Source organism: Macrobrachium rosenbergii, chromosome 16 (genome assembly GCF_040412425.1).
Source record: "Macrobrachium rosenbergii isolate ZJJX-2024 chromosome 16, ASM4041242v1, whole genome shotgun sequence".
In the NCBI taxonomy this organism is placed as follows: Eukaryota; Metazoa; Arthropoda; class Malacostraca; order Decapoda; family Palaemonidae; genus Macrobrachium; species Macrobrachium rosenbergii.
Window position 1 is genome coordinate 14,733,726 of NC_089756.1, and position 22,500 is coordinate 14,756,225.

Genomic DNA, 22,500 nt, shown 5'->3' on the forward strand with positions numbered 1-22,500 from the left:
TGTGTTTTTTCTCATTGTGCTTCGTTGTTCTGCCCCACAGAGCTTGTACTCGAGCGGTTTGCGGGACACGACGATAAACTGCATGGACGACGATGATCTATTAGCGGCTCGTCTGCTCAGTTTAGGCAGGTGAGTGACAGTTGCAATAGGGCACAGTTGCTTACCTGCGCGTAAGAGAGAGAGAGAGAGAGAGAGAGAGAGAGAGAGAGTCACAGTTATTAATTTACTATGCTTACTTTCTTACATTTTGCAGCAAATGGATTAAACTGGAAGTATGTTTGCATGTCCAATAAAAGCACATTGATATGCAAGACCAACCTCCAATTAAAAAAGATTAAGTTAAAAGACACAGTAATGAATATTCATAACATATACATATAAACTTTGTAGGATATTGTATACTGATGGTTCCAGTAGGTTATTTAGTATAGTTCATATATATTTATTTGTTACTTAGCGGGTTATGGCTGCTTACTGTCCATGTGCTTGTAGGAAAGATTAGCCAGGATAACAGATTTGAGAGAATTATGTTTGCCAGTTTTTGTGGTTTTAAGGCTTACATTGCTACAATTTGGATGCAAGGGCATAAAATATGGAAGCACACTTGACTGTTAATGTTTGCATTAAATATTTCCAATACATGCTTGCATTAATTTCATTTGTTTTTTCCCAGATAGTTATGAGTAGGATATGATAGTAATTTCGGATGAAAGGCGAGGCATTTTGCAATTAAGTAATAAACATGCGCAGAATAAAGCAAATGATAAACGCACATTCAGGAGTGACAGGAATTACCTTGTAGAATGAATGAAGGTCTGGGGTGTTTATGAGTGTGTCCGAGTACGCTTGAGTCTTTAGGTTGCATAGAATTTGTCCCTGGTGAATATTGTTCTTCAGGCAACTAACACCCGGAACCTTTCGTCCGCAGAAGTTCTGGAAGGAGGAGCTCAGAAAGTGGCCTTGTCTCCGACTTCTGGGCTCGAACAGCCACTTCCGGAGGCGGCATGTACGACCCCGCCTTGACGGGCGTCTCCCGCACGAAACCCGGCAGAAAGCCCCGCAAGCCTCGCTCCTGGCACCCTTCACCATACGCCTCCGACGACGAAGACGACCTGTTCTCGCGGGAGGAGAAGAAACAGAAAATCAAAGCCGAGATCGCGCGGAGGCGGCAACAGATCGAGGAAAATTCGCGACTTCACGAGGAGCTGCTCCGCCTGGCCAGGTTGCGAGAAAGCGCGGAGCTTGGGTACTCCGACCCCAGAATCTTGGGACCTTACGACCTAAGCCCTCCTCAGTCCGCTCGTGATACCACCACCAGTGTCTTACGATCCATAGACGAGATCCTGCGGGATGCTCGCGACCCTTCTTCTGGATACTACAGCAGCTACTCCCCCTACAAGACGGGCGGGTCGCCCCCCAACCGCTACGGCAGTTCCCCAGGAGCAAGAACTTCACCTCGCCACTACTACGGCTCCCGAGGGCCCTCCCCGTCTCGCCACCCCATGACGGAAGAAGACCGGTCCATGGCCCGCCTCGCCTCCACTTTCCAAAGTGACGAGTTCACCGGCGCCCTCTATGAGCGGCTGTCCGATTTCTCCCCTCTGACGGCTGACAGCCTGAGTGACAGCATGAGTGACTTCACTCCCGCAATGCCCTTACTTCCCGACATGCCGACCCGTTCACGAAAGTTGTTAGAGGACTTAGGCAGTTCACCTATCACTAGCCAGTCTCACAGAGGCAAGTATGACGTGCAGAGACGGTATCGGAAGTAAGTGGTGTTTCTTGTGTGTTGTGGTTCTCGTGTCGAGCTGTTGGTCTCTGTCTTTCTCCAGGCCTATCGTAATAATATCGATATTTATCATGCAGTAATGAAACGTTAGAACTATCTTAAGAAGCAAAAAAAAAAAATGTCATGCTAAATTAATATAAAAAAAACACTGTGATTTAACAGGAAGAAAGCAGGAATTTAGTCAAAGTTTTTTTTATTGTGATGATGATAGGGGAAAAAACAGTGCACTTAGTTATAATGCTTATCATTAAAAAAAACGACTCTAGTCAGATATCTTCATTTGATTACGATAAATGTAAGATAACTCATCACCATTATATTGTAACGTCATCCTTGAAAGAAAGAAAAAACTAATAATACTAATAATAATATAATAATAATACTAACAATAATAAACTTTTATGTAATGACGACTGACGCATCATATCTCAAAATACGGAAGACCACCGTAGTCATAATATTATATATACATAGATATAACAGTAATAGCTCTCAAGCGAGTGTTCCAGCATATCGGTAGCTTATACACTTGTTTTTCCTATCCTCAGTGTTTTTCCAAAACAGAACAAAAAACATAATAAAAGTCCACTCGACCAATAAAGTGGAGCGGGCCGGGCCAGCGCAAGCAGCGGATTTTGGGCTGCTTGCCTGCAGCCTGCGCTTGCGCGCGCGCCGGCACACCTCCTCCACGACATTGCTCTCTCTCCTTCCTCAGTTATTGTGCCTTACGTCCTTATCCCCCCAATTATCCCCCTGAAATAGGTAAATGATTATGAGAGAAAATAAAAAACAAATCATTAAAGGGTAACCTCGTTACAGTTGATGGAAGCCACGCCCACTTCTCCCGTGGGTTTCGTTATTGAATAATTTCTGACCTTTTTGATGAGTGCTTTTAATATTCATTCACTCATGACGTTTGAGAGACGAGTAATTATTATCAGTAATAATAAATGATAATGATAACAGTAATAATAATGCTAATAATAATAACGATAATATTAATGGTATGATATCAATAATGTTACATGTATATCAGCTAATGATACTAATATTTAAAGTAACCAGTTAAAATTATTACATATATATATCTATATCAGTTTATTTATTCGGAGATTTTAATGAAACCTGGTGCAAAAATATGCATAAAATATATATATATACATATACATACATATTACGCATATAATATTAATCAGTCGGTCCCATGAGGCGTTCGTTAGCCCCGCCACTTCCATTCAATAGTGTCCGTGATTCCAGTACTCTGAAATCTATCAGTTCATATTTAATCCTACGATTTAACCTCCAAATTTTTTGCTCGCAAGCGATCAGCTAATCTATAAAAAGAAGAAAAAGGGATTATGAAGCGTTCTCTTGCACATTTAGAGGCTAAAAAAAATAAGATAATAATGGAAGTTTAAATAAAAGTTGTCTGCTAAATTCCAGTTATTTCTCGAGAGAAAATGGAAAATGAATCGAACTCGGAGAGTCAAGGGAAAATATCAGAAATCCATAATGTAAACCAGTGAGTCGAACCCTCTTCTCGCTCTTGTTATTGTGTTCAATGGTGTCTTCAATCCCAGTATCGTTTATACTCTATAAGCCATTTACCGAAGTGCAATGTGTTCTGCGCAGTGTGTTCAGGCAGGCCGGTGACGGTTAGATACATTATGAAAAATAATAATAATATGAATTATTATTATTATTTTTTTCTAAAATAACAAAAAAAAAAAAAAAACACGCTGTTCCCATGACAGGTCCAGTTCCTGGTAGTAGCGTGTCAGGTCCGTCTTGTTCTCTTTACCCCCCAAAAATATACATATATAAATATATATATACAGTATATACATAATAAAAATTTGTTCAATTGTTAGTTGTCACTGCTAGCGGGACAAAAATAATAATAATAATAAATGATAATAAAAAAGTGAGGTTCGTTCCCGAGGGAACGAATGCTAACAGTATAAATAAATAAATAAACAAACCAAAGAAGGCGGCGGGTCGTTGAGCTGCTATATTCTCATTGTAGTTAGGAGAGGCGTCACCAGGTGGGCGCTGCTCAGGTGCTTGCCCCCAGCAGATGGCGTTCCAAGGGGCTGATCGTTAATACAAGAGCGTCGTCTTCTCCTCCTCGTTCATCCTCTTTTCTTGCGCCTTTTCTCTTTTGCCTTTCTACTGAGTGAAATGTAAAAAAAAAAAAAAAAGAAAGAAAAATCTTTGCCTGTCTTTGTTTCTCTTTCCGAGCCGCCTTGAGCCCCCCCTGTCTTTTCTCCGCCCCTTGGATGTTGCCAACTTGCTCGGAATAATAAAAGAAAAATCACTCGCCTGGCGCCACCTGGCAACCCCTCGCAGTTTAAAATAAAAACAAAAAAACAAATGCACAACGGGCCTTGGCAACTGTACATGCTGGATGTCACCTAGGCAATCCACTGCCCATTATTTCATGTCAAGCACATTCTGTGTTTTCCCCTGCATGTGTCTTTCTTGCTTTTGAGGAACGATGTCTATGTCACTGTACATTCCATTTCATTATATTTGTTTATAGCATGTAAACAATAAACAAATTGTTGTTGACCTTCAAATACATCATGTTATTTGAAATACTCTTGGTGTTTCTCTTGCGTGATTCCTATATAACCATGAAACATAGACTCTAGTTGAGAGACTTTTCCGGTCGCAAAGCCAACGGCTTTTGAGTCCTTGGCTGATGACGTCACGGAAGTAGAGTTAAAAGGGATAAACATGTCCATTTAGCCGACTGCTTTGTTTCTGTAGCTTCGCCAGACAGTTACTGTGGGATAGAATCCAATGCTTTATGAAGCCCTTGTTGGTCTAATTCATGGAAGAACAGAAGAATAGGTAAAGTGATTTGATTATTCCTTGATATTTTAAGAGTGAGTGTCTTGTAAGTAAGTCTTCATGAAAGCGAATGCCTGTGGAAGGAGTATAAGTGGCTTGTAGTCATTTTCATAATTAAGGAAGGAGGGGCACTTGTTCAGCTGCATATTAATTGTTAATCTTAATGATAAATATTAAGTTACGATTATTTGAAGGCTATAGATGTAATCATACGATGATAACTTAAAACTTACGCTTGAATAAGTTCCACGAGCACTCATAGAAGCTCAGAATTAAAAGTACATGAAAGCATTGCAAATTAACGGAGGAATAAACGACAAACGTTGCTGTTTCCGCACTGACGAGAATGTCTGAGAACCTCGCGACGAATGTATGTACGAATGGCAGAATAAACGAGAGTAAGAATGAATGACAATAGCATTTGATAAAAAAAAAGTAAGACCATCTCGCCGGATAAACCAACAGTCATTTGTTAAACCGACTATCATTTGGTTAAATAAAAGAAAAAAAGTTATATAGGAATATCAAGCCCGGTCTTTTAACTTCGCCAATTTCTTCTTTTCGTTCTCCATCAGATCTTTATATGTGACTTATTGAGTGTGTAATGAATATGCCAAAAAAAAATTGCTTTCAATGTTTTTGTGTGCCCACTCTTTCCTTTCGTTCATGGTTATATGTGTATATTGCGTGTATGTGTGTGTATACGTGCACGTGTGTGTTTGTGTGCATGTATGTGTCTGAATATTGTATTTATATCTCTGTGCCCTTGTGTTTATATATACTGGTATAGGTGCATATATATATACATATATATATATTATGTATATATTATATATATAAATATTTATATATATAATTATGTATCTATATATGTATTAAGGGAAAATGTCAATAATTGTTGATTTAGCTATTATGAATATTAACTTCATCGAATGTATTATAAATCGCTAAGTACAAAGAATACAGGTTGTTAAGATTTCCTGTTTACCTTATATATATATATATATATATATATATATATATATATATATATATATATATATATATATACATATATATATATATATATATATATATATATATATATATATATATATACATATATATATATAATATATTTATATATATACATATATATATAATATATTTATATATATACATATATGTATATGTATATATATATATATATATATATATATATATATATATATATATATATATATATATATGTGTATATATATATATATATATATATATATATATATATATATATATATATATATATATATATATATATATATATATATATATATATATATATATATATATATATATATGAGATAAAAAGTTTAATGTTTTAGCGTTCAATTGTTAACCATTATTTGAACCACATGTGATGATCGATAATCATAGGAATATTTTCAAGTAGTTATCAGTGACCTAGTATTGAAAAAAAAATATATATTAAACTAACTTGTCATGCCGGATGGTAAAATCACACGAAATAATCAGATCTATATTAAGAATCAGTTGAGAAATAAAATACATATTTTACCAAAAGCAATTAGTCCCCAGTATCATAAATATTTACTGGAATATTAACGTAAGTGCTAATACTACAGTATATATATATATATATATATATATATATATATATATATATATATATATATATATATACATATATATATATATATATATATATATATATATATATATATATATATATGTATTATTGCATTAATAGAGGCAAATTAAGGTATGATGTTACAAATGAAACTGTCCCGTGTCAATGGAGCGAGTTGCTGAATGTAGAAGAAAGACTAGTGGCAGATCGGACTGATGCAAGAGTGGTAGGGGTTACTGTAAGTCTGAAGTTGCTTGTGGAAGTGGTTGACCGCTGAGTATGCAAGAAGGAAAGCTGTAAGACTGAAATTTAAAAATACGGCGGGAGTTAGCAGGATTACAAATGAGATACTTCAACATGTTTGCTATAAAGAAGCTGTGTGATTGACAGGGGTGAGTAAGGTACGTCTGGCTGAGCTTACTGTTCCTCTGGAAAGGGTGGAAAGAATAATTGCTCCCCTGAATGTGAAAAATAAATGGTAGATTTGATTTTAAGTACTGCAGGGGCATAAAGCATTTTACCTATGAATGTTCATGGTAGGGTCAAGACCCCATAGCTGCCATGAGGTGGAAAAATCCTATAAAAAGATCGTATGAAACACCTTATTTACATTTTCAAATAGAAGAAAATATTATGTTGAAATATATACCCTCAGGTATATTTTTTTTCTTAAGTTTGATAACTAAGGACCCTATGTTTAGTGGCAAAGCTGCCAGTAGCTTGAGCTCTAATCAAATAATTGGTCCTTTTCTTAAATGGTCCAGAGAGAGAGACAGATTTTGAACTATCACGTCCAGTATAAAAAGAGAAACAAGGGAAGTTAAAACCGAAGAAGGTGATACTTTGCCAGCATTGCTAAATAAATCTACTGAATTTAAAAGCAAACAGTGCTTGTTATAGACCACATATCCTTATCAGCGCCGAAGTACGAGCATTTACTCTGCAAAGAGAAAGAGAAAATTTGCGGCAAAATATATATGCCGTCTAATCCATTTTCCAGGAACACCCTATCTCATCCAAAATGCATTCGAAAATTAGCGTACATTTCTCTTTAGCTACTGCTAAGTCAAGCACCCAAGCTCAATAAACACCAAGGAAACGTAGAAGTTTAACACGTTACCTAAAAAAGAAAGAAAAGATCTAACACGTCCCTTTATAAAAGAAAAAAAACTAGCCCTAGGCGCATACAGTCTTTAAACAAGAAATACAAGCATCAACATTAACACCCATATATGACGTCCCATTCCATCACCACAACCCAAAACAGATATGATCCGAGATGAATACCAAGACGAGTACAGTTCACCTGTGGAACCGGAGGACAGGGAATACTGCAGCAGCCCAGGCTACGCCAGTTATTACTATCGGCCTCATCACCACCACCAAAGCGCCAACTATTCATCGGCTCATAACGAAACGTCTTACCCGCCTGGCCAAAATGACACTGCCAGGAGACCAAAGGTGAGGGCCCCCATTTTTCTTTATTTCTTGTTTCAGCAGCATCTGTTTTAGATGAGGCCAAAGAAAAGCATCTCCAATCTTCATTGTGATCTAAGTTAACATCTTTCTACTAGTTTTAGGCGAGGTCAATCTTCGCCGTGACCTAAGTTTACCTCTCTACTAGCTTCTGCTTAGGTGCATCCTCCAGCCACCCCCCACCCCACCGCCCCCCAAAAAATCTTCAATCTTCAATGTGGCCTAAGATTACCTTTCTACTAGCATCTGCTAAGCGAAGGAAGAAAACTTTAATCTTCACTCTGATTTAAGTTTATCTCTCCACTTGCATCTGCTTAGGTGAGGCACAAATAATCTTCACTCTTCGCTGCGGCTAAGTCTACCCCAGGTCTTGCCTTCATGATCGCAGTGCTTCTTGCATTTCAGGACTTCAGCAGCATTTTCCGTCCTCACGTCTTTACACTTGGTGTTCAGTAAACAGTCTCCACTTATGTTCTCTTTTGAAATGAGGCAATTCTATTAGAAGACTTTCTGCTACAACTGATATTCTTTAACTGAAGTCTATTTTTCTCTTTCTTTCAGAGAGGCTCAAGATTTTAGTTTCCAAAGCATTTCGGTGAGCTCTAATTTGAAGAGAACAGGCCTGGCATCTTATTTTATAGTTCTCTTAATTTCTTTTCATTTAGAATCTATTGCAGAACATGATTTAAAAGCGAATATAACAAATATTTAATTTTTAAAGTTAAAAATCCATTTTAGGAAATGAGTTAATGATGGCTGTCTAACTTTTAAGTGAAATTTTCTAGCATTTCTTACTTAACGCATCGAAAATTTCTCTTCACTCTCAGCCAGCTCCTCGTCCATCCAAAGTAAGGCGATACCTTCTGACAAGAGACCCCAAAGACAGGAGAATCTCTGGTAAGTCTCAGTACCTTAAGTAATAATTCGATAATATTGAAATCTTTTGCTATTCTCGGGTTTCTATGAACCCCTTTTTGCATGCCTTATTTACGTCTCATTCAATTAAATGAATTAATTATGACATAGTAACATTCGTCCGAAGAATTTTATGAGACTTGTTCTTTCTTATTTCGTGGACACTTGCACACTTGGTCGCTGGGCATTTTCTTCTATTCCAAGTGAACATGCAATCATTAATATAATAATAATAATAATAATAATAATAATAATAATAATAATAATAATAATAATAATAATAATAATAATAACTGCATCGTGCTTATATCATCATCTTGAAATCGAGAGCATTCAAAATTGGTCAATAGCGTTCTAACGGTTAGTTAACCATCTCTTAATCAGGAGTAGCATACTCGCGTTAAAACAGTCAGTTGGAAGTTGAACTTACGCAAGTGAGGTTGTCAACCAGGTAGCATCTCATTCGTTGAACTTGACACACTTTCCTCCCCGCTTCTAGGAGACCATTTGCCACTTCATTGACTCCATTTCTTCCGCCCTTCCAGGTAACGGCCTAGGAATGAAGGTGGTAGGAGGCAAGGAGATCCCAGGAACCAGAGGTCGACTGGGCGCTTACATTGCCCGCATTCAATTAGGCGGTGTCGCAGACTCACTGGGTCAGCTCAAAGAAGGAGACTTGGTGCTGGAATGGAATGGGATTTCTCTGGTAGATCGCACTTACGAAGAAGTTCAGGGCATCGTTGTTCAGTCTGGGGACGATGCTGAAGTGGAGATTGTCATCCGCAGGTATGTTAGGCTGCAGATAAACAAAGACAATGTATGTTTGACATTTTCAAGCTTATTTCCTTGTGTTTTTTGTGCTATTGCAGTTATTTCCAACATAGAGGAATGATCTTTTCAGCTACACTTCCTTTTAATTAGATATTCAGCCTAATTTTCTAAATGTTGCTTCAGCTTGGAAGAAATTACCCCATCTTTAACACGCATAACTCGTTTCATTTCACCCAGTGACATCAACATGATAACCGGCAAACGCATAGCAAAAAACTTGCCGAAGGGGCCACCCCATAAGGGCGACCCTCGTAACATGGCCGTAGGTTACGACTCCAGATACAACGATCCTTCTCCCCCTCACCAACGATATGAAGATGAACAGGACGATGACGATCCCATCAACGATCCTCTGGACATCAATGGGAATCAGTCTTCAGAAAACAACTACCCGGATGAACTGGATGGTGAACAGAGATATTCGGACTCCTCCAAAAAATCCAGCCCCCATCTGGGTTCTAACTCGCGTATCAGGCACACGAGCCCCGAGTTTCCAGGACCGGACCGAGGCGTACCTAACGACACCAGGAGCCTGGACGGCGACGAAAGTTCAAAGGCAGTTTCAACGGCATTTCGAGGTTCCCCCTTAAGTCGACATGTCCTTCATGAACGGCCTGCTTCTGCAGGTTAGTTGGAAGTGCTCTGTAATGGCGTTTTGATTTATTCTCTTCTAGTGTGATTGATAAAGGTAATTATTTGTACTGTTTCGGTTAGGTCTTCAGTAGCCAGTCAAATTCAGTTATTCAAGAAAGTACAAAGCACATAGACTCAGCTACAGCAGACCACCTTATCCCAAGCTTTTAGCCAGAAACAGCAATGAACAGAAATAAATAATATGAAGGTTATTTTGCCAATGTAAAGACAGTTCCACTTGTATAGTAATATGACGATATGATATGAAAATTTGGAATGCTGGGAAAAACAGATTAATAGAAGGAGAGAGATAAACCTGAGTAAAACACAGAGTTTCTTGTGTCTGATATATTTACATTACTTTCATTGAAATTTCCATCACCATTTTCCTTCTAGTAAAGTTCCAAATTTATATCCCTATTAATATTTCCTCGACCAGTGAGTGAGTAGGGTAGTTTGGTTTTCGACTTCCCATCTGTGTTGACTGGTGGATCTGAACTTTCTCTTACAGAACAGTTCATTGGGTTAAAGGCCCTTACTTGGCCTCCTCGAGATCTTGTCATGGCCAGGTCTTTTTGGCATTTCCCTTCAAGTGAACTCGTGATCTCATTTGCTTTTCTCCCCGCAGAGGGGAATAACGGACGCTGAAAAGCGATATTCCCCTCCTTCTCTAGCTTCCATGTTACTCTCCACCCTTTCCTAACAATTGATTCGTGGTGCAGCTGCGAGGTTTTCCTCCTGTTACACCTTTCAGACCTCTTACTGTCAATTTCCGTTTCAGAGCTGAATGACCTCATAGGTCCCAGCGCTTGGCCTTTGGCCTAACTTCTATATTCAGCAACCGCAGAGGGGAATAACAGACACTGAAAAACGGTATTCCCCTCCCTCTGCTTTTTTTAGAGAGAGAAAATGTTTATTATTTATTTAAGGACATTATCATCCTCTCTGAGTATCCTCATAGCCTATAGAGATAGCGAAGGACACCTAATCATTCTGCATTAAGAAAAAAAATTCTTTGCAGATTGTATCAACATCAGGACCTCGCGCCCTCAGCCCATCGGCGCCAGCCAACAGAATTCACAGCGAGCTCTCGTATCGAAGGGCACCTCCCTCATGGATTTGGAGATGAGGAGGGAGACCAACATCCCCATCATCGTCTCCAAGGACACGAGCGAAGGACCAAAGAATATCAAACCATGGAGGAGTCATGAGCGAATTGGATACACCAGCTGCAGTAGCAGTCCAGTGCCGCCAAACCGTCCTTCGTCGAAAACTGGAAAAATCAAGGTAAGTTCCTCAGTTCAGAAAATACTGTTGTGTTCAGCGGTTATAGCTATGTCCACTTGTGTGTTTGTTAATGTGAACTCGTCGGATTTCAACAGAAACGTAGGCTATAATCAAGTCCATATACCCGTCATGCTGTTTATATATATATATATATATATATATATATATATATATATATATATATATATATATATATATATATCTATAATATAAATGTGTGTGTATGTGTGTGTGTGTGTGTGTGTGTGTGTGAAGTTTCGTCACACACAAAAGTGTTTCTTTATTCACAAATATTAAGCCACATACATAATTTTTTAAAAATAGGATTCGCCATACCCTGAGAATAATTTACACCGAAGGGGCATTATAATCGATAAATGGATCTCCCCCTGCCGGGATTCGATCTTTTGCCCCAGTATCTAAACAAAGACCTGGGTTCGAATTCTGCCCTGGCCAGATGTGTTCATCAGTTATAATTCCCCTTGGGTGTAAGTACTTCCCAAGGCATGTATATACAGTATATATATATATATATATATATATATATATATATATATATATATATATATATATATATATGTGTGTGTGTGTGTGTGTGTGTGTGTGTGTGTGTGTGTGTGTATGTATGTATGATGTATGTATGTGTACAGTATATATGTTAAACAAACACACACTATATGGCATGTGTGTGTTGGTGTGTACTGCCCTTATATGTATTCGCTTCTCGTGAAGTGTTAACCAGCTCCTGAGGTTATAATTGGTAACTGAAGAGTGTTAAAATAATAGCCAGATCCAAGATTATAAAGAGGAAATAAAACGCAAATAAATAAATTTAATTATGCTCACTTAAGCGAGTTGCGTATACAATAAAAAAAAAGCTGGTAATAAGAAAAAGCTGTATAGGATGGAAATCAAAGTTGCCGTAGTTCTGTGGTCACCAAAGGCTTTAGCATCTTTCTGTTATAAGAACTAATGTTACTCTATGGCATAAAAATATTTTTTTAAGTTCACAAGATTTTTTCGCAAATACCTCTAGAACGGTGACAATAAAAGGCTGTTTGGCACAACATGCCCTAGTGTTGCAGTATGATTAAAAGGTGCAGCGTGAATTTTTTATGCTTTTTTTTTTTAGCGAAAGCTTGAATGGTATTTCCTTGTTTAAAAAAGGAGACACTAGTTTATTGCGTGGAAACCTCGCGTCCAATACCGCTTAGTTACCGTTAGAAAAAAACTGTATACGTTTTCTTTGATGTAGTTGATTCACAGAAAACGAAATTTCTTCGTAACGTTTTGCATAACGTTTATTTTGGAGAAAAGGCCATTCTTTGGAGACTTGTAATTACATAATGAAAGAAACAGATGGATAGTCAGGAAATCTGACAGGTTTTAATGTGAGGTACTGAATACCTTCAGAATACGTCGGCGCGAAAGGATGTTACCTGCTAGAGCCTATATTCAGATTATCCACTCTTGGACAATATTTTAAAAATACTTTGTACCCCTCTTCCTCATCCTCCTGTCCTGTCCTATCATAACTATCCTAACGTAATATAAGTATTCTTGCAGCTGCCTGACCCCCTCAGTTACATTACAGCAAAAAAAACAAGTTCATTCATATCCTTAGCCTTACCCATATCCATCTTAGGGTTAATGATTACATTTAATCACTAGGCTAGAGGGAGAAGTAATGCACAAAACTGTTTATTGCTGGTAAATGAATTTCATTATTCAGAGGATAAAAAAAAAAAGTCGGGGAGCCAGGGTGGACTTGCTACCTTTATACCTAGCAGGTGGAAATTCGGTAATCAATGTAGTATGTGCTAGCACATGCTGCATAATTTATTGTTTCCTTTATATTTCGTATTCACTGCAGCCCTTTGCTTTCCAGTATTAATTGATTGATTAGTTTCTGTAGACTAGCATCAAACAGCAGTGGTTATTAAGACCAGTGCTACTTTGATATATTTTTTTTATAAGTAAGAAATATCGCATGTGAACTCATTGTAATCGTTTACCTGTTTCTTTTCGCAATTCCTCTTCAAATGAGTCATGTTGACCAAAAATAAATAAAACCGAGAGCACTGAGAAGATCAGAAAAAAAAAACCTTCAGAATATTTTTTTTCAGTATTATGGATATTGTGCCATTGTGGGAATTGGAGAAAAGTCATAATTTTGTTTTCTTTACGAGCACATGTTTGGCGATATCACGTCAAATTTATTGTAAGGTTTGAACTCTTTTCGACGAATACGAGGAAAATTACTTGAGGTATTTTCTGACAAATATTAAGCTCTAAAATTGTTTGATTTTTGTTTCTGACTTTGGGATATCGTAGGTATAGCCAGATGACATAAGACCCACTTGTTTTTGAGTATTGTTGGGTAATGTTTGATGTGGATAAAGCCGGGGAATTTATGCAAAAATTTATCTTAAAATTTTATTGAGATTGGTGTGAGAAATACAAAAACTCAGTCAGATACTAAGAAATATTTGTAACTTACACCAAAAATTTAAAAGTCGGAACATGCAGAAAAAACGAATTATACAGTATATATATATATATATATATATATATATATATATATATATATATATATATATATATATATATATATATATATATATATATATATATATATATATATATATATATATATATATATATATATATATATATATAAATTACTGTATATAAGAGCGATTTTTCCTATTCGCTAAAATGAAAACTGAAATAGGAAGGACTCCCAATCTCTCCACTACTCGAAATTTGACGGACGTATTCTCTTAAAAAGCAAAATCATATTCTTCAACAGCACGCGTGGCCTTCCGACAGAAGAAGCAGTAATCCGGAATTCGACCATCGCCACCACCAGCAGCAACAGCAACAGGCCCTAGGCGAGGTACAATTACAAGTGTGTTATGACTCGCGGGCGTGCATATTATACGTGACAGTTCTGAGGGCCAAGTCTCTCTTCACGGTCCAGGACTCTGGTATCACGAGCCCTGATCCATTCGTGAAAGTCTACCTTCTGCCTGGACGCAGGTACCGATGCGTTCTCTCGTGCAGGAATATAACTTAGAATCTTGTGAAATACTTGCGTTGTAATCCTCACGAAAATGCATGACTCTTCTGCCTTTCCCTGCATGACAGCAAGAAAGTCATCCCATGTAGTCATTGAAACAAATGGGTATAACGCCATATTTTTTTTTTTTTTAACTGTGACCTTCGTTATGGGCGCTTGAATAACACTTGCCTTTCCTTCGCCAGCCTGGAAAACCAGCGCCGAACTCGTTCCCTTACGCTGAGCAGTTGTCCCGAATGGAACCAAACGATGGTTTACCCGAATATCTCTCCAGTAGACCTTCCAAAACGGCACCTGGAAGTCTCCGCCTGGAATTATCGGGCCGACGTCGACAAGCCCAATGAATTCCTCGGAGAAGTCGTGTTGAACCTTTCGGGTTTGTAAACCAGACTCGTTTCTAGAACCGTCTCCTGGGTTCGTTCTCGCACTAGGATAACAGCAGTCTAGTCTTGTCTATCTATGCTGTAAATGCATGTATCGAAAAAATAAGAATAAATAAAGTAAGAATAAAATTTAAATAAAAAATTAAGAACCCCTTAAATGGTCACTTTACTTCTGTTTACAATGACACCTTTAACTTGCTTAGTATAATACCCACTTAAGATCATGTTCGACCAGGAGTTATAGAAGACTAGATATACAAGTAAAACCGTTCATAAAAAAGTCTTATTTTCCCCTCAGCAATATTTTTTTTAAACAAAGTCCTCCCGTCTCCAGAGTCGTCGGTGCTGGATGAGCAGGCGCGTTGGTATCAGTTACACGAAGTTATGAGAGGCGAACTGGCTGATTGATGCTTAGGTACAGTATGTGAGGAAGTAAAAAAAAAAAAAATAGACTTGTAGTAGTGCCTTTTAGAATCTAGATTGATGTCAGTGCTTCTCTCTCTCTCTCTCTCTCTCTCTCTCTCTCTCTCTCTCTCTCTCTCTCTCTCATATTCGAATTTCAGACAGACTTACTCATGCATGGAAATGGTCCTTTGGGAAAAAATTGAGATAATATGAAAAATATTATTGAAGAATAATTAGTGAGGTGGACATAGCTATAACTCTATCACACGTGACTGAAATAATTTTGAAAATATTACTTTTTTATTTTTTGGTGCTTGATTTTTTTAAATGTAAACTTCGTTTTTTTTAGTGTAGCAAACTTTTTTCATTACAACGGAAATTTTGAAAATTATAGTGATAGAACTAATATTACTACATCCATGTTAACTAACTATATGATGATCAAGAAAGTAGATATGGCTTTTGTCTTCCCATTGCATAAGGATAGTTACCGATAACAGTGAGGATAATAAACACTAAAATGATTGATTCTTTTGTTTATTCAAAACAAAATCAATGGAGGCAATGTAAAGTTACTATCTCGAAATGAGGCATTAAAACAAAGTGGTTATTTTGAGCTAAACCTACAATGGATCATAATTTGTCATCAGAACAAAACCCATCAAAAATCATGTACTTATGGAGCGAAGACAGTTATTAATGTTTTTTTATATATATTTTCAGATATACATATCAAGAATTCTGCAGGATCTGTGCATCTGCGACTGCAATCTTTTACAATGCCAAGTTCTTCCGTAAACATAAGGATATCCTGCCGAGCAGAAGTGTTTAAGTTTGAAGAAGTCTATAGGTCTGAAAGGTTATTTATATTGAAGCTTATAACGCTGTTTAAGCTTGCCAATTTATTTTAAGCTTTTAGGAAGAATTTTAGCTTGAAAAAAATGATTTCCGGTTGTTGAGGAAGTCTTTGAGTTTGAAGTTTCACGTAAGCTTCAGAAAGAATTTTAGCTTGAAAATGACTTCGCTTCGAGAAAATATTCGACGTTGTAAAATGATATAATCTTGTTAAAGCCTTTGAACTAGAAATTTTTTCCGGCTCAAGGAAGTTTTAAGCTGTGAAAATTATTCAAGACTTCAAAGTCTTCAAGCCTATATTAATCCAGCTTAAAGCATCATTTAAGCCTGAACTCTGTAAGCTTGAAATCTGTTTAAGCTTATGGAAGATTGTGTGGTTGTTTAACTTCAAAGCCTGAGGAAGTCTTCAAGCTTAGAGAATATATTATTTAACCTTAAGAAGGTCTTGTAAGACTGAAGAAAGTATAGAGGAGTGTCTTGGCCTTCTCCCTCGTATTTAAGTGTCACTTGTTGCCTGAGAGAGAAAAAGTAGAGGAACCTCTCTGCAGATTCGTGTCGTAGGATGGCTGGAATTGGAGGACTCAATTAGGAATGGCCCCAAATTCCAAGTAGGAACGAGCTTAGCTACACTTACCTCATACACCGACATAATGTTTTCCTAAAGCTGGAATACACATAAATAGATATATACATATAAAGTATTAATCGCTTGTAAAAGTAGTGTCTGTTTGCCGTTTCGCTTCCTCAACTTACGATCCTTCGTTTCAGGTGGACAAGATGAGAGTCGGTGAGATTCTTTCCCATAAGCAGTGTAGGCCATTTTCAGAAAAGATCTTTTGTGTAAGCATAATACTTTTTCTTGTGTTTACTAACCCACATAAGTGACCATTATATATAATATGTATATATATATATATATATATATATATATATATATATATATATATACATATATACATTATATATATGTGTTCATGTATATATACATATATATATATACCTGTATATATTATATATAATATATATGTATTATATATATATAATGTTATATATATAATATATATTATATATATATATATATATATATATATATAATATTATATAATATATATGTATATATATATATATATATATATATATATATATATTATATACATATATATATATATATATATATATATATATATATATATATATATATATATATATACATATACACATATACACTTATCAGTATATATAGATTAACAAATAACTTGTTGTTTTATAGTTGGTATACTTCTTATGCGTGGCACTGAATAAATGTACTGTTCTTCATTATGTGAATGTCTACCTATACAGACGTTTATACCTACAAAAGACTACTTGATTTTATAGCTCCACATATTTGGTGTACCCTTGGTGACGGATGTATGTAGTTGGTATTAATTTTTCTTGTACATACATACATGCATACGTACATAAATGAAATCGTATAATATTTACACGCTCACCTAGTATACATACATACATACATACACCATCTGCATGTGGGAAGTGATAATATTTAGAAACTAAGATAAGACATTAGGAAAGAGAGAGAGAGAGAGAGAGAGAGAGAGAGTTTATTTTTATGTGAAATAAAAATTTAGTTTCGTTTAAAGTTTTATCTCTTTTGTAATCCGACGGAGGAAAAAAAATTATCAGAGGCATTTCGTTATGATTATTCACGTTTCGTTTTATTAAAGATAATTCTCATTATGACATTCGAAATAGTCTGGGAAATTTCCTTGGAAAACTTAAAAGCAAGACTATTGTTATATTGACGCTACTAATGATAGTAATACAAAATTTGACACTGTAGGCGCAAAATTATGCCAAAGTGGCCCATAAGATTGATAATAATATGAATACAAATGGAACAGGTTAGTGTTCAAAATGAAAGGGGACATTTGCATTGTACGAATTTTCAGTGACCATTTAAGCAAACTCTGGCCATTCATGTGTATCTTTTATATTCATTCGAAGGTTCTGGCATCAGTAAGGGACGCTTTCATTAAAGTTTTTGTACATGAAATCTCTGGTATTGACGCCTTTTGTATTCTCATTTCACGGAGGGGTGAAGGAAATATAATCAAATATCAGGTTTCGATAGTGATGCAAAGATTTGCCCGAGAGACCAGATGCATTATAGAAGGTGTTTGAAATATTTCTAATCACTTATGCTGTAATATTTGATGAGATATGCTTCAGTTTTTGTAATTCATCACTTACGTGATTTCGCAGGAAATGGTGACAAATGTCTGTCATCACGCCACCAATAATAATCGTTGATAATAAATGTTGTTCTAGTCATTTTGCATCTCAAGTGAAGATCGGTAATTATGTGCTGTTAAAATGAACTAATTTCTGTTTTTAAGAAAAGCGAAACTCCAAATTTATTCCAGTAACGCGTGTGTCTTATGATGCTTAGTTTGTGGCATTTAATTGATATTATATACAATACATACAAACACACTTAAGCATCTTCATCATAATAGTGAATTGACATATAAGTCTAACATGTATTTGACAGGGAACTACAGTACCATATCCATATATACTTTTTATATGAGTGTGGGTGAATGCACACGTTTGGATATATGTAAATGAAACAGATGGACAAACATAGATATAGATGGTAAGTTGTATACTGCAACATGATCTTACATATTGGTACTGATTTTTAATTACAACGATTTCCTAATCGTTCATGTCATTATGTTATTAATGTAAGCCCTGTGAAAAAGAACTTATCTTTTATGTAACAGATTGGTAGTGAATGTACCCTTGTATGTATGCATAATATGTGTTTCGTGTCACACACTCGTATTATCGCCCCCAAATGACCAATGAGAAGTTGAAATAGGCACAGACACTGACACCCTAAAGCATAAGGAATCATTCGTGGACCCTGTGTAATGTATATGGGCAGTCACTATATAGCTGTATTGGTTAAATGTTGTTATCCCCCATAGGACATATAAATATATATATATATATATCTTTCGCCATTCTTGAGGAATATGTGGGTAAGCCACATGCCGTATGAGAAATGTTCGTTGTTGTAACGCACACAGATAATATCGGAACAAAGTATGACGTGAATAAAGACAGATGATGTTAATCAGACAATTTATTGACCTTTTGAGGGTAAGTTTTACATTGCGAGCCCCAGGGCCTTCAATCGAAGAAGACAAAACGTAGGAAGTAATATTGTCCGCTGAAGTAAACAATATACAAAACCAGTGTGAGGTAGTTTTACTCTTCGGGATAAAGGTTGCCGAAGAAACCGAGTTTTAAATCATCGGCGGTCTAAAGAAAAAACTATATTAATGGACCGGAAAAGTACTGGGTTTGTATTAACGCTGCAATGCAGTCGGCAAAGCTTTCATGTTCTGGGGAGAGGCCAGACCGGCTGCATGCAAGGGCTGACTGACATAAGGTGCACCATGCCATAAGCTCACATGCCCGTCGGCCAACCTGAGAGAGAGAGGGAGGGAGAAAAAAAGCTTCATTTATCACAGCTCCGCCATCATGGTATGGGACAATTACATTCCTGACGGCGGACGCTATGGGATTGAGGTGGAGAGAGACAGACAGACGGACAAAATAAAGGTAACCTGATGATAAAAAAGGAGACGGGATAAATGACAGATTCGTAAGGAGATAAAAGCCGACGGGAGCCGTCTTAATAGAATATACGACCCCGTCCGTAGTAATTGAGGCTACTGATGTTTTTGGGAAAGGCATGCCTCCGAGATTCACACGAAAACCCTTCGGAATTGACGGCTCTCGGCGGGGCCTTGCCTACACATCTCCATTGGAGATGAATGGGAAAAGAATCATAGATCTTGCGATGATTACGGCCGCTCGAATGGGATAATGCCAGACGCGAGTCACAGAAATTCATTAAAATGCAAATCAACCGGTCATTGGAGGCGGTGATGGCGAGGGAAGGGAAAAAAGCTTAATAAATAAGAAATAAGCCGGTCGTAAACAGTCGGAATTGTGCTTTTAGAAACCCGAGGAGCGCTTTGCCAGAAGAGCTCCGCGGGTATAGAGAGCTTGAAAAAAAAAGTGATAAAAAATAAAAATAAAGTCAAAAGAAAAATAAGTCTCTAATTTGAAGTGAGGTCTCTGTGTGTGACTTATGGCCGTGTGGGATCTCATCGCCCGGGCCAAACCCGCCATTTTGGCCACCGTCTCTTATCATCTTCCAATTCCTCTTCTCCCAGCGTTGGCTCCCATCCACTTAATATCTGCATTTCGGAGACCAGCTCATTGGCCGGTATAGGGCAAGGGTCCCTTATAGGTGAGAGTTTTTGCGGAGGAGCGTGTGTATGATTATATGTTCGTATTTTTTTTTTTTTCTGTGCCTTTTGGTTGGTAAGGTGCGTGTTAGTGAATTCACTAAAGTTTTATTTTCCATTGCTCCCGATTGTGCACTCATACGAAAAACATTGAAGCATGTGAAAGTATTTCATTGCAACATTCAGTTCAGAATGACAACATGAGACCACTTCATTACAAAACTTAGTTCAGAATGGAAACTTGAAAGCATTTCATTGCAACATTCAATTCGAAACAAAAACATGAAATTAATTCGTTGCAGCATTCATTTCCATAGGTAAATGTGAAAATATTTCATTGCAATATTCCATTCAAAAGGTAAACATGAAAGTATTTCATTGCAGCATTCATTTCAAAGTAAATGGAAGTATTTCATTGCAATACTCGGCTCAAAATGGAAACGTCAAAATATTTCATTGCAATATTCAGTTCAAAATTGAAATACAAAATATTTCATTGCAACCTTCAGTTCAAAATGGAAACCGTTGAAATATTTCATTGCAACATTCACGTCAGAACTGAAATGCAAAGTATTTAATTGCAACATTCAGTGCAAAATGTAAACATGATAGTGTTTCAGCGCAACATTCAGTCCAAAATAGACTCTAGGCTTTATAAAATTCCACATACATGTTGCAAGGTATCAAAAAATGTATCACGACAAAATCCCTCATATATTCAATGTCAAATGATGTTATTTTTACTACGAAGATATTCTCTGCAAACGAAGCACGGGCTCATGCTCCTAAAAAAAAAAAAAAGAAAATAAAAGGCAAGAGCGAGTATTAAGCAGCCAGACATCTGTCATCTAGGTTCCCATGACAACTGCAGCCTTCTCGATTCACACGAGTTAAAAAGTTGGGCCTTATGCCCTGTCGGCGGCCACTGCAATAATAACACCTTACTCGAGAGTATGTTTGGAAAGGAATGCTTTGATTACATGTCATTACACAGCTCAGATAACCCTTGTTTAAAATTTAATGAGATGCTTGCTTTTACGGAGAGTAACCTTTCAAGCTACCTGGCAGTGCGGCTACTGTCAGAGTTTTTCAACTAATATTTTTTTGTCCCTGTCATTTTGCTTAGCTTCATTTCGAAAAGTAATGATAACAATTTCTTGCTTTTGTTATTAGTGTTATTATTTCATTAATTATGTATTACGTATTACCATTTGCTTTTTTTGCATCAAGTTCATCTGCACTCCCATATTTCATCGATGTCTGGCGTATTTTGTGACGGATAGATAAAGAAATAGATTATTCTTAAGGATCCCATGGTATTCCCGTTTTCTTTCGTTGCTCTTCCTCGTCTGTATACAGTACTGCTCTTACAAACTATTTAATGGTCGAACAAGCGATTCCTTCGATCGTGACGGGTGTTGGTTTTGTTGGCATCAAGGTCTACAGAATACCAAGGTTTTACTACTCTAGTGGAGACCATAATGAAGCCGGGTTAGTCTTATTAGTGTGTGCGCGCGTTAAATCAAATTGGTAGGCCGTTTTATTGCGTAAATGGCAGATTTCACTCACGATCGTATATGCCATTCTTGTGGATGCCTTACAGACAGCACTGATGAAAAAAATCAAGTGGGCTAATAGTGATTTATAAGCTGTCGTTATCTCAAAAATTGGAATGCAAGTTAATTTTCTGATCGGCCCCGAATTCTCGCCATGAACTTGATCGTCTTTTGATTGACAGTTAAGTGCTAAAAGTCAGGGGCTTGACAAGGATGAGGCGGTGCCCATGTTTGGGTAATTTCCATGCCATGTAGAAGTTTAATTTTAATCCCGAGGGAATTCGTCGCTATACGAAACACTGCTTCAAAACGCTGAGGCGACTGTGGCTGTTGAAAACGCGTTTCAGGTAAATGTAACCTGAGATTCGATATGAGACACCTGCTGCATTTAGAGAAAATTTTATTGCACTTCATAAAGACTATCCCTCCAGTTTATACAGGGCATGGTGTGGATGGGAGATTATTGTTACATGG

The 22,500-nt window shown here is 36.9% G+C and overlaps 1 protein-coding gene and 1 long non-coding RNA gene across 18 annotated transcripts in view; both read left to right on the forward strand.

The window, feature by feature from the left end:
- Positions 1 to 17,021, forward strand: part of LOC136847104 (uncharacterized) — a 335,956-nt gene extending 318,935 nt beyond the window's left edge. For 16 of the 17 annotated variants that reach the window (XM_067118428.1, XM_067118422.1, XM_067118421.1 and 13 more), the window contains 11 exons: positions 41 to 129; positions 929 to 1,737; positions 7,540 to 7,733; positions 8,576 to 8,645; positions 9,209 to 9,449; positions 9,672 to 10,120; positions 11,149 to 11,414; positions 14,227 to 14,456; positions 14,682 to 14,872; positions 15,214 to 15,294; positions 16,008 to 17,021. In XM_067118428.1, coding sequence (XP_066974529.1) covers positions 41 to 129; positions 929 to 1,737; positions 7,540 to 7,733; positions 8,576 to 8,645; positions 9,209 to 9,449; positions 9,672 to 10,120; positions 11,149 to 11,414; positions 14,227 to 14,456; positions 14,682 to 14,872; positions 15,214 to 15,287 — 2,613 coding nt within the window. In that variant the 3' untranslated portion in view covers positions 15,288 to 15,294; positions 16,008 to 17,021. The remainder of the gene's footprint in view (positions 1 to 40; positions 130 to 928; positions 1,738 to 7,539; positions 7,734 to 8,575; positions 8,646 to 9,208; positions 9,450 to 9,671; positions 10,121 to 11,148; positions 11,415 to 14,226; positions 14,457 to 14,681; positions 14,873 to 15,213; positions 15,295 to 16,007) is intronic. The other variant, XM_067118423.1, reaches the window with a different exon arrangement.
- A 4,910-nt stretch (positions 17,022 to 21,931) lies between these two features.
- Positions 21,932 to 22,500, forward strand: part of LOC136846986 (uncharacterized) — a 28,222-nt gene continuing 27,653 nt past the window's right edge. The window contains exon 1 of the long non-coding RNA XR_010855568.1: positions 21,932 to 22,500. This exon is cut by the window's right edge and continues 380 nt beyond it. This is a non-coding gene — a long non-coding RNA (uncharacterized lncRNA).